The 17,364-nt window shown below is 47.3% G+C and overlaps 1 protein-coding gene across 1 annotated transcript; it reads left to right on the top strand.

The window, feature by feature from the left end:
• Positions 1-618: 618 nt before the first annotated feature.
• CD8B (CD8b molecule) lies at positions 619-16,750 on the top strand (the record flags this gene model as incomplete). The annotated part of the gene is made up of 5 exons (XM_010862233.1): positions 619-997; positions 7,027-7,119; positions 10,479-10,568; positions 12,538-12,574; positions 16,018-16,750. Coding segments are annotated over 5 exons (612 nt in total), but the record flags the coding sequence as incomplete, so codon positions are not given.
• Between the last annotated feature and the right edge of the window lie 614 nt (positions 16,751-17,364).

The raw sequence follows: 17,364 nt of genomic DNA, 5'->3' as shown, positions 1-17,364 counted from the left end.
GGGATTGTGTCTGTGGGGGACAGTGAGTTCCCCTTGCTGATTGTTGTCACTGTCTGGAAACAGTGACTGGTCTTCTTATAGGTTGACTAGAGCAGCCAGGTGTTTGGCCAGTAATTCTGAGCTCCTCTCTGAGCTTGACCTGGGTTTCCTTAGGCCACCCGGAACCTTTTGAAAGTCTTCATAGAGTGGCCACAGAACAAGTTGGAAGGCAACCAGCTTTGACTTCAGACTGCATCCTTGACTTTGACTCCTGGGTCACTTATTAGCTGTAAGCAGGACTTTGAAGAAGGCATTTCAGGCCTCAGTTCCTCATGTGGGGATAAAAATCCTAAAGTAAGTCTGAAGCTTGATGGGGGTAATTTATGCCAAGAGCCAGGCATAGAAGCATGCAGTCAACAAGTGGCACTTTTCCCCTGTCCCCTTTGTCAGGCTGGCATCATGAACACCTGCCTGATGGATGATCACCCTGGTGGGTGGGGTGCTCTCAGTCCTGGAACTGCCGGCCGTATTTCACACAGCCCCTGGGCCCTGCAACCAGGCAGGCTCTCTCATCACTTCTCCTCTCATGTTTGACTCTGGGACCCCACAACCCCTGCCAAGAAAAGGTGCTGATGGTCTCTGCTCTTTCTGCTTCTTATAGCTCTGCACGGCAGCTTGGCCCTCGTGCAGACCCCTGCATTCTTGATGGTTCAGACCAACCAGATGGTGACGCTGTCCTGTAAAACCCAAACCTCACCTTCTAACACACGCATCTACTGGCTGCGGCTGCGCCAGGCCCTGAGCGCTAACAGTCACTATGAGTTTCTGGCCTACTGGGAGTCCAAAAAGACTGTGTATGGCAAGGAGGTGGACTCGGAGAAGTTGACTGTGCATGGAAATCCCCCCCAGAATGTGCTCACGCTCCAAAATGTGAAGCCTGCCGACAGTGGTGTCTACTTCTGCATGATCATTGGGATACCCAACCTGGTCTTTGGGACGGGAACTCAGCTGAGTGTGGGTAAGAATCCGGCTCAGTGCTGCAGATGAGCACTGAGTACCTACTGGGTGCTGAGTGCGTGCCATGTCCTGGGACGGCTCCCATTCTCAGTGAGCCCTACTCGGAGGGAGGGGTTGACTTCCAGGAGCAGCAGCACTACTGGTCTTTTTTTTTTTTTTAAATGACTGAAAGCTGTATTTGAAACTTTTTATTTTGTATTGGAGTATAGCCGATTAACAAACAATATTGTGATAGTTTCAGGTGAACAGTGAAGGGACTCAGCTATACATATGTATGTATCCATTCTCCCCTGAGCTGCCCTCCAATCCAGGCTACCGCATAGCACTGAGCAGAGTTGCTAGTGCTGTACAGTCGGTCCTTGTTGTTCATCCACTTTAAATATAGCAGTGGGTGTCCATCCTAAACTCCCCTTAGCTATCCTTCCCTCCCATCCTTTCCCCTGGCAACCATAAGTCTCGTTCTCTAAAACACTACTGTTAATAATATTGTGAGCCAAGCTGGTGCAAAGGTTGTATGTAGTTATTTCATTTCATGCTATTGACCACACTGAGAGGCAGGTGCTGTTTGATTCCCACTGGAAATGAGATGCTTTGGGGCATTGCTGCTTATTCCAGTAACAGGGTGGCATTCTAGGCCCATCTGAGGCTGAGGCTGAGGCTGGATTGGTCCGTGTCCCAACACCTGTTAGAAGTCCCCTCCCAGTGTGCCCACAGGGAAAGAATATTCTTGCTGCCTGGACATACCCAACAAGAGCATTCACGTTTGGCATAGGGGCCTGTGGCTTGAACCCACACCCAGAGTTGCAGGGAGCAAGGAGGTTAGACCCCAGACCTAGCTACAAATTTACCATGTGCCCATGGGCAGGTCACTCCCCTCCCCAGGCCTCAGTTTTCCCATCTGTATCAGGGGACTGCTAAGGACCTCCCTGATTCCCTCTGGCCCTTAGAAGCTGCAGTTCCTCAGAAGTTAAGTCAGCAAGTGCAGTAGAAATACATTTTGAGCCACAGATGTAATTTAAAATTTTCTAGGGAGTTCCCTGTGGAGAAGGCAATGGCACCCCACTCCAGTACTCTTGCCTGGAAAATCCCATGGGTGGAGGAGCCTGGTGGGCTGCAATTCGTGGGGTCTCGAAGAGTCGGACACGACTAAGTGACTTCACTTTCGCTTTTCACTTTCATGCATTGGAGAAGGAAATGGCAACAGACACTCCAGTGTTCTTGCCTGGAGAATCCCAGGGACGGGGGAGCCTGGTGGGCTGCCATCTATGGGGTCGCACAGAGTCGGACACGACTGAAGTGACTTAGCAGCAGGGAGTTCCCTGATGGTCCAGTGATTAGAACTCATCACTTTCACTGCCTAGGACCCTGATTCAATCCTGGGTCAGGGAACTAGGATCCCAAAAACCTTGGCCAGAAAAAAAATATTCTAGAAAGCAGCCACATTCAAAAAAAGTCAAAAGACACAAGTGAAATTAATTTCAATAATACATTTTGTTTAACCTAGTTTATGGACAATATTATTATTTCAGCATGAAATCAGTATGCAATTAATTACTGATATATTTTACATTTTCTTTTCATACTAAGTGCTCGATGTGTGTTTTAAATGCACAGCACATCTCGAGGCAGACTGGCCACGTTAATGTGTTCTGTAGCTCATGTGGCAGGTGGCTGCCGTGCGGGACAGTGAGGGTTAAACTATCAAAGGTGTAAAGGAATTCTCAAAGGCCAACATCTGGCTTCAACCCCCTCCCCAGATTAACTCATAGTCAAGGCCAACCCCCAGCAGGCCTCCCACTATCTTGCTTCCCTCTCACCTGAGATCTTCTCAGGCTGGAGCATTGAGAGTGACAGGGGGCCCCCACGAATTGGACCACTCAGCATGGGAGGTGCAGACATAGCAACATAATTACGAAGACACAAGCCAGAGTGATGCCCTCTTCACATGTCACCAGCCTCTGATCTTTTTTATTTTTTAACTTTCTATTTTGTATTGGGTATAGCCAATGATCAATGTTGTGATAGTTTCAGGTGAAGAGCAAAGGGTTTCAGCCATTCATGGATGTGTATCCATTCTCCCCCAAACTCCTCTCCCATCCAGACTGCCACATAACATTGAGCAGAGTTGTCTGTGCTGCACAGTAGGTCCTTTTTGGTTATCCATTTTAAATACAGCAGTGTGTATGTGTCCATCCCAAACTCCCAAACTGTCCCTTCCTGCCCTGGGTCTTAAATCAGGAGGTGGGGAGGATGGGGAGAACTCTCGAACCAGAAGCTGAGGCATCCCTGGGGGGATGGGTGTTAACTGATTCTTGTATTGAATATTAGGCTCTTCTGAGTTTGGGGGTTTGGTTTGGTTTATTGTTTTTGTCTCTATAAGCCTTACACTTTCCACTTAAGAGATTTCAGGGGCTAAGAAAGGTGGATGGTGAAATAAGAAAAACTGGTTTTCAGAAGTCCCCCCCACCTCCTGCACTACCTGCCCACTCCTGGCTTTGATCTTCCCAACCCCCTGACTCTGCCTGGCTCCCCGGGAATGGCAGTCTCTCCCCAAAGCACGTGCTCCCAACCGTATCATCTCCCTGGGTGTGGGGACTCCAGAGCAAGAGCTCACCCTCTGGCTGGAAGTTCAGGACAGTTTAAAGAGGACTGTTGGATGCTAGTGGTAAAGAACCTGCCTGCCAATGCTGGAGACATAAGGGATGTGGATTTGATCCCTGGGTCGGGAAGATTCCTTGGAAGAGAGCAGAGGAATCCATTCCAGTATTCTTGCCTGGAGAATCCCCATGGACAAAGGAGCCTGGCAGCCTACAGTCCTTAGGGTCTCATAGGGTTGAACACGACTAAATCAACTTACCATGCACTTGGATGGTAGAGAAAGTATTGGGGGGAAGACAGGCTTTTTTCAGGCACCTTAAGACACCATGGACTCAAAAGTCCTGCCCCTTTCAAAGAGGAGAGAAGTGGGGAGATTTGAACTGGGTGCGTGCCTGCTAAGTCGCTTCATTCGTGTCCGACTCTTTGCGACCTTGTGGACTGTAGTCCACCAGGCTCCTCTCCATGAGGATTCTCCAGGCAAGAATACTGGAGTGGGTTGCCATGACTTTCTCCTGGGGATCTTCCTGACCCAGGGGTCGAACCCACGTATCTTACGTCTCCTGTATTGGCAGCTGAGTTCTTTACCACAAGCGCCACCTGGGAAGGTGAGGGTGGGTAATCAAGAATAATAACGGATTCCTGACTCTGGGCAAGAAGACATTAAAATCCAAAGGTGGGACTTCCCTGGTGGTCCAGTGGTTAGGACTCCATGCTCCCAAGGCAGGGGGTGTGGGTTCAATCCCCTGGTCAGGGAACTGAGAGCCCACATGCCGCGTGGTGTGGCCAAAAATTTTAAAACAAAAAAATAGAACAAGTTTCCCCACAAAGCTCCTAAAAGCCCCAGGCCACTGGGGTCTGTAGATCTGCCCCCTGCAGGCTCACCACTGCCCCAGTGGGAGTCTGTAGGAAGGAGGGAGATGAACAGTTCGGGAGCAGTGAGGACTAAAAGGGCTAAGGGAAGGCCAGGCTGAGACACCCCAGCTGAGGGCCGGGCTCCTCTCAGGCTTTCAGAACATGAGGCTAAGGCCGTTCTCCCCCTTTACAACTGTTTCCTTCAACACCCTGATGACCTGAGGTGCTCAACTTTTAAAAATTTATTTATTTGTTTGTTTGGCTGCATCAGGTCTTAGTTGCCGCACATGGGATCTTCGCTGCATTACACAGGCTCTTTTGATGCGGTGCTCAGACTCCCTCGTTGTGGGGCAGGCTCCAGAGAGCCCGGGCTCCGTATTAGTAGCATGTGGGCTTAGCTGCTCATGGCATGTGGGATCTTAGTTTCCTGACCAGGGATCAAACCCACAATTCCTGCATTGCAGGGCATATTCTTTACCACTGGACCACCAGGGAAGTCCCTGTGCTTAACTTTTTGTCAAAATACATTTGCCCCTTAGGCAATGTGTGGCACGAGAATCTAATATAGGCATTCTTTGGCTCAGATGCTGGCCCTGCTGTTTATTGGTTCTTGAACTTGGGCAAGTTCAAATAAGCAACTTGAACTTATTTCAACCCTCTGAGCCAAGGCTTCTGGGGATAAAATGGAGAAACTAGTGCCCATCCCCAAAGTTGTTGGTTCGTAAGCTTAAGCTAACGTGCTTGGCACAACCGCTAGCATGAAGTAGGAGCTTGGTAAGGGTCAATTCTGGTTAGCTGGGTCTTCTTGAAACCCCCCAGATCATGCAGAACAGGGGGCACAATTTCTCTACTGCCCATGTCTCAGGGTGGTGAGGGCCCAAAGAGTCAACATTTTATATGAAAGATGCCAGACCCAAAGGATCAAACACTGGCTGCCCCTCCCAGTGCCCTTGACTCCAGAGTCCAAGTTCACATGTCACACAATTCCCTCTCCTACCATTTTGCAGAAAATCAGCGAAATGTCTTTTCCCTGCTGTCAGAGGCAGGGGGTTGGATTCTTGAGCCTCGGGCGTCTCCCTTTGCCCTGTGGGCTTGTCCGCCTGCCCTATCCCACCACTTCAGTCATATGACAGTGGATTAGAATGAAAGAGAGGCGTTACCCACCAGGAGTCAGGAGAGGAACTTGCGGACCCCAGCCAGGCCCTTTCCTTTGTGGGGCCTCATAGGGGTCAGTCCTTTACATCACTAGTGTTCACCTTTGAAATTAAAGGTTGAGACTAGTCTAAAGGTCCCTCTGATAACATATGTTTGCTTGGTTTTTGCTTTTTTTTTTTTTGGTTGAGCACCAGGACATGTGGGATCTCAGTTCTCTGACCAGAGATCGAACCTGTGCCCCCTGCCGTGGAAGCACAGATTCTTAACCACTGAGGCTGAGGAAGAAAATCTCAACCTACACAACCTCCCAACCTGCTTGGTATTGTCCAGAAAAAGGCACCACCTCCTTTCTTCCAGCTTCTTCCATTCACACAAGGAGGAGGGCTCGGGGGTTGGTCATGCCAAGGGCTAGGGGACTCCAGATGTAGCTCAAGATCTTCAGTGAGGTGAAGCCATCCATACCACTCACTTTGCTGGGCTCACTGTTCCCTGTCATTCTCACAACCACCTTAGAAAGGAGATGGGGGTCATCTCACAAAGAAGCAATAGGACTTGCCCCTAGTCATTACTGTTGTTCAGCTGCTAAGTCATGTCTGACTCTTTGCAACCCCACGGCTACAGCACACCAGGCTCCTCTGTCCTCTGTCTCCTGGAGTTTGCTCAAGAGACGGTGATGCTCTCTAATCACATTCTCACTGCCTCCTCCTTTGACCCAGCATCAGGGTCTTTTCCAGTGAGTCAGCTCTTCAAATCAGGTGGCCAAAGTGTTGGAGCTTCAGCTTCAGCATCAGTCCTTCCAATGAATATTCAGGGTTGGTTTCCTTTAGGATTGACTGGTTTGATCTTCTTGCAGTCCACACAATGGTTGATCAGGGGTCTTGGGGCTCTTTTCATATCTGGATGGCTCCAGAGCCCCTCTCTCCAAGACACCAAGTTGACCTCCATCTCTGAGCCCTCAGATCCATCTGAGAATTACTAGATCAAAAATCCCATTGATCTGTGACCTTCAAGCCCATGACAGCCTAGGGAACACTGCTGCTGCTGCTGCTAAGTCACTTCAGTCGTGTCCGACTCTGTGCGACCCCATAGACGGCAGCCCACCAGGCTCCCCCGACCCTGGGATTCTCCAGGCAAGAACACTGGAGTGGGTTGCCATTTCCTTCTCCAATGCATGAAAGTGAAAAGTGAAAGTGAAGTCGCTCAGTCATGTCTGACCCTCAGCGACCCATAGACTGCAGCCTTCCAGGCTCCTCCGTCCATGGGATTTTCCAGGCAAGAGTACTGGAGTGGGGTGCCATTGCCTTCTCTGAGGGAACACTGAGAAGGATTTTAATACCTGAGTATCAGACATGCAGTTATAAGTTTTGTCTCTGAGTCCACCTGCGGTTTACCTGGCTAAGACATGTGTCTTGCTTATTTTTGCAGTTGATGTTCTTCCTACCTCTCCCCAGCCAACCAAGAAGACCAGCCCTAAAAAGAAAGTGTGCCATCGAGTCCCAACCCGGGTGACTCAGAAACGTGAGTTCTCCCATTCCTCCGGATTCTCAGAAGCACAGCCAACACTCGTTCTCCCTTTCTCCCTCCCTTCCTTCCATAAACTCTTCACAAGTGTGGACTCTAGCCTGTTTCTCTAGCCCTGAGCTGGAGTCTAAAGGAGAGCTGAGTGCGACAGCAGTGCTGTTTTCCAATCGCTCATATTCTAGTGGGGGACACACTCGTAAATCGTCACAGGACAAAACTTAATGGACTCAGTGCTCAGTCGCTAAGTCGTGTCTGACTCTGTGCAACCCCATGAACTATAGCCCAACAGGCTCCTCTGTCCATGGACTTTCCCAGGCAAGAATACTGGAGTGGGTTGCTGTTTCCTTCTCCAGGGGATCTTCCCCAACCGGAGATCGAACTTGCATCTCCTGCATTGGCAGGTGGATTTTTTTTTACCACTAGGCTACCCGCGCCCCTAATGAAGGATCTATCTGCCAAACACTTGCACATGAATGCTCCCAGCAGCATTTTTCCTTGTTTCTGTTGTTAAGTTGTTATTTGTTTTTTGGCTGTGCTGGGTTTTCATGCTGCACAGGCTTTTCTCTAGTTGTGGTGAACAGAGGCTACTCTGTAGATGTGATGCACAGGCAAGCAGCAGCTTTCCCTGGAGTCACATTTTGGGGAGGTTATTTCACTTCACCCAGGACCTTTAGCTGTGTCTAGGTCTCTAGTTCAGGTCATAGCTCAGGAGGCTTCCCCTGACCCCTCTCCGCCCAGAAGAAAGGGGTCTTTCTACCTTCCACATCCCTGCAGCTTATGCCCACCTCCATTACTTAAAACTTTATCCCGGCATAATCTGCATGTCATAAAATTCACCCATTTTAAGTGCATGACTCAGTGATTTTTAATAAATTTACCGAGTAATGCAACCATCACCACGAACTAGTTTTAGAACGTTTCCATCAAACTCTCAGATCCCTTGTGCCTATTTATAGTTAATCTCTGTCCCCCCTCCCAGCCCCTGGCAACTGCTAATCTACATTCTGTTGCTATAGATTCATCTCTCCTGAACATTTCGTACAAATGGAGTCATATGGTATATGGTCTTTCATGCCTGGTTTCTTTCACTTTGCATCACATTTCTGAGGTTCATCCAGGTTAGGAAACCCATGGAGATGAGAGGGAGGCAGATAGAAACTCACATCTCAGAACGGAAAAGGACCTCCCAGGGCCACTCACCAAACTTTCCTCTCCGCGTGGCACCATCCAGCCTTGGTGATGGTGGTTCCCTCCCCAAGAGCAGCCCATGCCATTTCCTTCCTCCCTTCCCCACCCCGCCCTGCCCCACCACCTCTCCTGCCCTAAAGCTATAGCCATGGGACTGGCAGGGACTGTAGAACTCAGGAGACTTGAATCTGTATCCAGGCCCTGCTTTTTACTATCCAGATCGCCTTGGGCAGGTAATTGAACTTCTTTGAATCTTGTTTTTTCTGAACTGTAAAATGAGAGATAAAAATGATAGTAATTCCTTCCTTCCTCACAAGATGGGAGTTTGCAGTTAGTACTGTACTTGACACATAACAGATCTTCAGTAAACGTTCTACCCCTTCTCTGACATCCAAAACTCTTTCTTTTTCAACCTTGGGTATCAGTCTGCAGCCTTGCCTTTTTCACCCATGGGTCCTGATTCTGCCTGCTTTGCTACTCACAAGGACCAGTCACAGGGAAAGAAAGAGTATCAGAGAAAGATTTGGGGTATCAGTTTATATTTGATATAAACTCTGCTGTTTACATAATTTACAAAATGAGCAGAAGGACAAATTTTTCTTCTTCCATAGAAGAAAAATCATACATGGTCAATACATGAAAATAGGCTGAAATTGGCAAGTAGGAAATTGAAATGAAATATTATTTTTCACCCACTGCTCTGCAAAAGTTAAAATCTCTGATAATGTCAGGAGTAGGCAGGGTACATGACTGATGATTAGGAATGGAACTCAGTGAAGCCTTTTTGGAAGGCATTTTATAGTATCTGTTATTATTGAAAATGGATATAGTCTATGGTTAGTTGTTCTTATTTTTAGTATCTGCCTTGGGCAGGCTGCTGCACAGGGAGAAACAAACCTGGATGTTCTCTGCCGCCTTATTTGTAAAATTCAAAAAACAAACAAAATGTACATTAATGGCTAAATAATCCATGGTACAGCCATACTTCAGATGACATGCTGTTAGAACAAAGAATATGCTGGCATGTTTAAGAAAAAAGCCTGGTTGCAGAACAATTTGTACTGTATAAGCCTCTGTATTTTTAAAACTGTATGTGCTACAATGAACACTGGGGTACATGTGTCTTTTGCAATTATGCTTTTCTCAGGGTATATGTCCAGCAGTGGGATTGCTGGGTCATGGTGGTTTTATTTTTAGTTTTTTAGGGAATCTCCACACTGTTCTCCATAGTGGTTGTATCAATTTACATTCCCACCAACAGCACAAGAGGGTTCCCTTTGCTCCACACCCTCTCCAGCATTCATTGTAGACTTTTTGGTGATGGCCATTCTGACCAGTGTGAGGTAATGGGAAATTGCTGCATAGCACAAGGAGCTCAACCTGGTTATCAACCTAGGTTATCATAACCTTGAGGGGTGGGAGGGAGGTTCCAGAAGAAGAGGACCTATGTACACCTATGACTGACTCATGTTGATGTATGGCAGAAGCCTCCACAACACTGTAAAGCAACTATCTCCAATTAAAAATAAATTAAAAAAAACTATATGTGATGTGTCTATGTAAATTACATATATGTATATGCAAATTAACAGTGGTAGTTACTTCTGTGAAGGAGCTACCGTGAAAATACATTCAGCTATTTCTTCTAAAATTAAAATTTTTTTTAATAAATAATAAAAATCCCATTACCAGGCATGCAAATTGTCTATCTCATTTTGAACAAAAGTAGCTACTGAGTTTATTAACTGTTAAAATTTGGATGTGGGACCTGAAGATTGGGCTTCCCTGGTGGCTCAGACGGTAAAGCATGTGCCTGCAATGTGGGAGACCCAGGTTCGATCCCTAGGTCGGGAAGATCCCCTGGAGAAGGAAATGGCAACCTACTCCAGTATTCTTACCTGGAAAATTCCATGGATGGAGGAGCCTGGTGGGCTACAGTCCTTGGGGTCAAAAAGAGTTGGACACGACTGAGCGACTTCACTTTCACTTTCCTGAAGTTTTATATATGAAATGATTTCAATATGTTTAAAGAGCCTAGAAAAGACTAGAATGAAGCATGGAAAAAAGTGGTATTCTCTGAGTGGTGGGTGGGGCTTCCTGTGGATTTTTACTTCTTTGTGTTTATCTGCACGTCTCAAATGTTCATTCAACACGCATGTGTTTTCCAGGTCTGTCCTGTGCCCCGCTCATCCTCGGCCTCCTGGCGGCCGGTGTCCTGATTCTTCTGGTGTCCTTGGGTGTGGCCATCCACCTGCGCTGTAAGTTATTCCCTCTTGGGCCGCCATGTACATGTGTTTGCTCAGTCGCTCAGTCGTGTTCTACTCTTGAAACCCCAAGGACTGGCCTGCCAGGCTCCTCTGTCTATGGAATTTCCCAGGCAAGAATACGGGAGTAGGTTGCCATTTCCTTCTCCAGGTAGATTCTTTATCACTGAGCCGCCTGGCAAGCCTGGGTCTTCATGGTGACTCCTTTTGCTGCTGGATGTGTCCCCGAGGGTCCTTTCTTCTCTAGGGGAACAGGCAGGTGGCAGCTGGTGGGAAGTTTGCTCCTCCAACCCCAAACCCATGATAAGTCTGAGAAGTGATTCTTGGCCTGAGACCAAGCTGCAGGAGTCAGAGACCACCCCATCTCTGGAGTCAGACAAACCTGGATTTGAATTCAACCCTTGATCTAGCGACTTGGGCAGATGCCCTGGCCCCACTGAGGCTCAGGGGCCCTACCCAGGGTAACCATATTACCTACCTCCCCGGCTTGTTTTTGTAAAGTCCTGCCCCAGGGCGTGTACTCTGTCAGCAGGAACACCCAGGAGCAGTTGGGGTGGAAACAGTGCACGGAAATTACACTGGGGGTTGCATTTCGCCCCCCAGAACTAGAAATCCTCCCCTGAGGCTGTTGGGAAACTCAGAGATGGTTTGCTGTTCTCAGCCACTTCAGGGGTAGGACCACCTCCGTCTACGGTCCCCTAGGCGAGCTGGTGGTTCAGATGGTAAAGAATCTGCCTGCAATGCAGCAGACCTGGGTTCGATCCCTGGGTTGGGAAGATCCGCTGGAGAAGGGAATGGCAACCCATTCCAGTGTTCTTGTCTGGAGAATTCCATGGACAAAGGACCTGGTGGGCTACAGTCCATGGGATCACAAAGAGTCAGACTTGACTGAGAAACTAGCACTTTCACTTTCAGGGTAGTTTCAGGGAAGGCCAGCACAGCTGGCCAAGAGCCCAGAGCCCCAGACTCTACTCCTGACTCTTCTGCTCACTGGTGCCACTCTGGGCTTGTGCAAGTCACTCACCCTCTCTGGGCTTCTATAAAATGAGAGGGGTTGGCCCACTGGAACGTAGACTAGGTCAGTGGCTCTTTTATAAGTCACAGACCCCTTTGAACATATGATCACAATTATCGACCCCCTCTACAGGGAAATGCATAGTGTGCACACTTTTGCATATAATTGCCACCCAAAAAAGGATCCATTTATTTCATTCTAAGAACCATTAGAGCTCAGGGGTCTGCAAACATTTTGCTCAATGAACTCATCAGTGAAAAAAATCTTTTAATTATAAATACTAACTGCAACTAACTGTATTTTTAAAATATTGTGTATGTATATATTTAATATATACTTATAAATACTTATTTAATAAATTATTAACATTTATGTTATCTGGATTTATTTAATATATTGCATTAGACAAAATGTTCGTTCAGATTTCTCTGTACCATCTTACAGAAATCCCAAATGAACTTTTTGGCCAACTCAATACTGTGTATATTATTAAATGTTCTTCAGAAATAAAAAGGATGAGATAAACATGAAAATACACATGCTCATATTTCCTTCTTACATTCCAAGGGGAAATCTTGCACACCCTCAGAGTCCACAAGCTCTGGTTTAAGACCACCTGTCTGTACAGCCTCTCCTTCATGACCTGCCGTGAAGGGCAAGATGGTGCATTCAAGGGCACACAAACAATCCCTCACTAGCTACAGGATTTTAAGCAAGTTACTCAGTTACACACTCACTCTCTAGATCAGTTTCCCCATATGCAAAATGAGATAATAAAATTCAACTTCTAGCATTAAAGGAGTTAAAACCCATGAGGAGCAGAGCCTGGAATCAAAAGAAGTGGTTCTAGGCGTCGGCTGTCCCTCTCATCACTCTGCTTGCTCTCTGGGGCTTGGTATCTGCAGTTCACAACCCATGTCAACCAGCACTTTTGTTTTCTCCTTCCAGGCCTGCAGAGGAGAGCCCGGCTTCGTCTCTTAAAACAGTAAGTGGCTGAGGTCTTGAAAAAGTGCCCAGCCTGCAGCCCTGGGTGTAGCCCCTGGCGGCTGCTCACAGGCATCTGAGGAGCCCCAGCCAGGCACCACCTTCAAAAACTCACACACTGTATGAGTAGATGCGGTGATGGAGTTCAGGCAGAGAGAGAAACTAAGCAAACAGAATACTGGCCAGTTGTTTATGTCAAGTGTGGTAAGATTTAGCTCTTAGATTTTTTGAGGATAACAGTGAACTCTTTTCTTTTTTTTCTAATTGCAATATGGGTGATTTACATTAGCGACCGAACTGAACGGATTAGTTTCAGGTGTACAGCAAAGTGATGCAGTTATATATATTTTATTTTTCAGATTCTTTTCCACTATAGGTTATTGAATAAACAGTCAACTCCTGCTTGCTTAGAACCAGAAGGATATCCCAAACTTTTGCCCCCTGTTATTTCATTAAACTTGGTCCTGCATGACATAAGAGGGTTATTTTTACAGATCAAGACCTGCTCAAAGCATTTGGGGCAGTAGAGAGCAGAATGGAACTTGAAGACAAGTCAGTTGACCCCCACTGGCAGTGGAATTCCTTCCTGGCTAGTGTTGTGTGTTGGACTTGACCCCACCTGGGTCCCAGGAGTCAGCAAACCCACCGGCTCAGTTACACAGACACAGGGGCAACAAGCTTGCTCTTTAGGCCCACTGAACTGTGTAAGCTCCAGCAGAAGCCAAGGCTGCTTGCTGCTTCCATAGTGAAGGGCTTCTGGACCACTATTTGGCCATGGGCTGTGCCCTTGGACTGATTTTTCTGCCTCAAAACAGATAGTTTCACATCTACCTATCTCATTAATTACATTCCCCTCTATGTAGAGGTGTTTGAAAAAAAAAAAGAAAGTTCCTGCCCCTAGACTGAGGATCAAGAGCTTTGGCTCCATTCAAGCAGATCTTGGTTTGAATTCTGTCTGCTACTCACCATCCTTGTGACTGCAGGCAAGTCACTTCACCTCTCTGAGCCTCTGATCCCTCATCTATAAAATGGGACAGCAGTAACAATCACATGGCTATTGTAAGGACTTACGGGGGAAACACCTTCCAAGTGCTCAGCTCCTGTATTCTTGGAGTCCAAGCACCAGCTCATGCTACTTACAAAAGACGATTTTATGAGCCCAACAACCAAGACACAAAATGTTTTCTTGTTGATTATAAATGACATACAATATTATAATGGTTTCAGATGTGCAACATACAAAGTAGTTTTTAAATGTTTATTTTTATTTATTTACTTATTTTTGGCTATACTGGGTCTTCATTGCTACACAGGCTTTTTTCCAGGTTAGGTGAGCAGGGGCTACTCTATAGTTGTGGTGCCAGGGCTTCTCATTGCGGTGGCTTCTCTTGTGGAGCACAGGCTCTAGGGTTCTCGGCCTTCAGTAGTTGCAGCTCCTGGGCTCCAGAGTACAGGCTCAGTAGTTGTGGCGTGCTGGGCTTAGTTGCCCTAAGGCAAGAGGGATCTTCCTGGATCAGGGATTGAACCTGTGTCTCCTGCATTGGCAGGCAAATTCTTAACCACTGAGCCACCAGGGAAGACTACAATGTACTTTTAAATATTCTGAAATTACAAATTTTCAAATATACTCACTATACTATATGTTCTACATTATCATACACATTGTATTTGGGTATATTTATACATGTTGTATTATACAGTTGCTTAAACATGCCTGCTACATTTCATAATTTTTTGATGATAATTTTCTTTTTTTTAGCTGTACTGGGTTTTTATTGCTGTGAGCAGACTTTCTTTAGTTGTGGTGTGCAGGCTTCTCATTGTGGTGGCTTCTCTAGCTTCAGAGCACAAGCTCTGGGCACGTGGGCTTCAGTAGTTGGGGCTCCTGGGCTCTAGAGTATGAGCTCAGTAGTTGTGGTGCACAGGCTCAGTTGCCTTGCAGCTGGAATCTTCCAGGACCAGGGATCGAACCCATTTTCCCCTGTATCAGCAGGCAGATTCTTAACCACTGGACTACCAGAGAAGTCCTTCGATGATCATTGTGATGGTCTGCAATTTTTACTTCATGTGCTAGATTTAGAAACTCTCCCACATTTGCTGCTGCTGCTGCTGCTAAGTCGCTTCAGTTGTGTCCAACTCTGTGCGACCCCATAGACGGCAGCCCACCAGGCTCCGCCATCCCTGGGATTCTCCAGGCAAGAACACTGGAGTGGGCTGCCATTTCCTTCTCCAGTGCATGAAAGTGAAAAGTGAAAATGAAGTCGCTTCAGTCGTGTCTGACCCTTAGCGACCCCATGAACTGCAGCCTACCAGGCTCCTGCGTCCATGGGATTTTCCAGGCAAGAGTACTGGAGTGGGGTGCCCCCACATTTAGGAGACAGTAACTTAAGAGTTTTTGTCTCACCCTAGACCTCCGGTGTGTTTCAGTCATATATTCCTTGCGGTGACCTTTTATGGAAAATGTCTCCCCGTCAGGGTACTGCCTGTGACTCTGCCTCCCTCCCACCACTTTGTTTCAATTTGTTCCCCTGGTGATTTGATGCCAGTTCAGGGGGAGTCTGTTGCCAGACCTCATGCTGTGGCAAACCCAGGGGTTCTGAGGATCAGGTCAGGCGAGCAAGGGGCTGGGGGTGGCCCTAGGGGGGACCCAAGCCCCTTCACCCTCTTCATTCCAAACAGCTCTCCTCTCATCCATTGCCCATAGTTACACTTACCTGTAAGATGTCATTGAACAAAAGGGTCTGAGGCTAAAAGAAGTTCGGAAACCACCTCTGGGTTTACTCTCATGATCCAGGTGTGGATGAAATAGTCCCTGGGCCTCAAAGAGCAGCTGTTACAAATTCAGGTTGCAGTTTGGGGCAGATATTCCCCACCTGCTAACTGGCTTTAGAAAATCATCCGTCAGCAGGTCATCTTCCTCTGGTCCCTTAATGCACATAGGTGAATCGCTTATCTTAGAAGGCACCGCAAGAGGTAACACTATTCAAAGCTAGAGTTCTTAGGGCTGCACTTTTTTAAGCATTTTAATTTTTGGTGTGTGTCTTAAACAATAGTCTTTATGTTTACCCAAAGCAGTACAAAGTGAGGCAGTTCCTCAGAAGGTGACTTGGAGCTAGAAAATCCATCCTGAGCGTGAAAGTGTTAGTGTTAGTTGGTAAGTTATGTCCAACTCTTTGCCACCCTATGGACTGTAGCCTGCCAGGCTCCTCTGTCCATGGGATTTCCCAGGCAAGAATACTGGAATGGGTTGCCATTTCCTTCTCCAGGCATTTTAAATTTTTCTTTAATGACGAAGATGGGCCTTAAAAACATTCTAATACAAACCTCTTGGCCCTAGGCTACTTACTGGGACTGGAGCCCTGCATCCTGAGGAGCTATTTATCAGGAAATTCAATAGCATTTGCCTGAAAATAAGTGGTTTCACGCGTTTCCCATTGTTTTCAGGTTTTACAAGTGACCAGAGAATATGTTTTCTGGTGTCCCGCTACAAAAATACATTGGTCAGTGATGAGCGAGATCCAGAAAAATGAGAGAGAATGGACACACTCAGCCGTGGAAATGTCACTGAAACCGCAGAAGCTGCCTGTTTTTAACTACTGCAAGTTCTTTCTATGGGCCTCATGCATGGGATCTACTTGTTACATGATCACTGACAATCTTAGAGAGAAGGCTTCAGAACCCCACGGCACTTCCTGCTACTTGCAAGGCGCTCTGCACGACTGAGTCCAGAATGACGCCCAGTGCACCACTTCTGGCTCCTGTAACTCAGCCTGGGTTGGTCCGGGAACTTTGTGTTGACCGTCCAGCCACCACATTTCTTTGCCCAGGTAGGGCAATGACACTGAGACCCGAATCTCTCATGGGATGGTGATGGGATGGGTCCCCTTAGTCTTCCCGGGGCTAACCCTTTCCACAGGGTGGCCCCTGAGAGCAGACCCAGATTGGAAATGAGGCTTCCAAGGGGCTGATCTGGCTCTCAGCGTCACTTCAGTTTCTGAGGACCTCCTTTGGGCCTGGGAACTTGTGGTCTGGGAGACAGGAGGCCCTTTGATCTCCCAATAGGAAGTTCTTCAGCTTTCACTTCTGCCTTCCCATGGTTTATATATTTCTTCTCTTGCTCACTGTTCCTTTTATGGTAATATCTTTGTTGTAACAATAAAGTCTTGGGTAAAAAATACGGATGGCTCCTGTGATGTAAATGCACAAAAGCTCATCTATGCGGCAAAGATGTTGGCGCTCAGTTAAAAAGAAATTAATGAGGTTAAAATGACTATGGCTTCATTCTGCATCAAGCTCCTCATGTGTTCGTGCTAAGTTGCTGCAGTTGTGTCCTACTCTGCAACCCTGTGGACTGTAGCCTGCCAGGCTCCTCTGTCCATGGGATTATCTAGGCAAGAATACTGGAGTGAGTTGCCATTTCCTCCTCCAGAGGATCTTCCCAAGCTGGAATTGAACCCACATCTCTTACGTCTCCTACATTGGCAGGAGGGTTCTTTACCATTAGCGCCACCCTCATTTGCCCCCAAACATGCCGTAGTCCTCTTCGTAGCTGTAGAGAAAGCCTGGAGGGGATGGAAGCACCCAGGGCACCTACAGCCAGGAAGCAGGTGCCTCCAGGGCCAACCCCAAAACTGCTTTCACTAGCACCTGTTCATTTCTACTGAGCATGGAACCCTGGGGACGCCTGGCCATGAGGCAGGAGAACTTGCACCAAAGAAGAGGTGAGAGGGACTTCCCTGGTGGTTCAGTGGTTGGGACCACACCTTCCAACTCGGGAGACAGGGGTTCAGT

Source organism: Bison bison, unplaced genomic scaffold (assembly GCF_000754665.1).
Source record: "Bison bison bison isolate TAMUID 2011002044 unplaced genomic scaffold, Bison_UMD1.0 scf7180017864480, whole genome shotgun sequence".
Classification (NCBI taxonomy): Eukaryota; Metazoa; Chordata; class Mammalia; order Artiodactyla; family Bovidae; genus Bison; species Bison bison.
The sequence above is the reverse complement of the archived record's forward strand: the minus strand, read 5'-3'. Positions and strand labels throughout refer to the sequence as shown.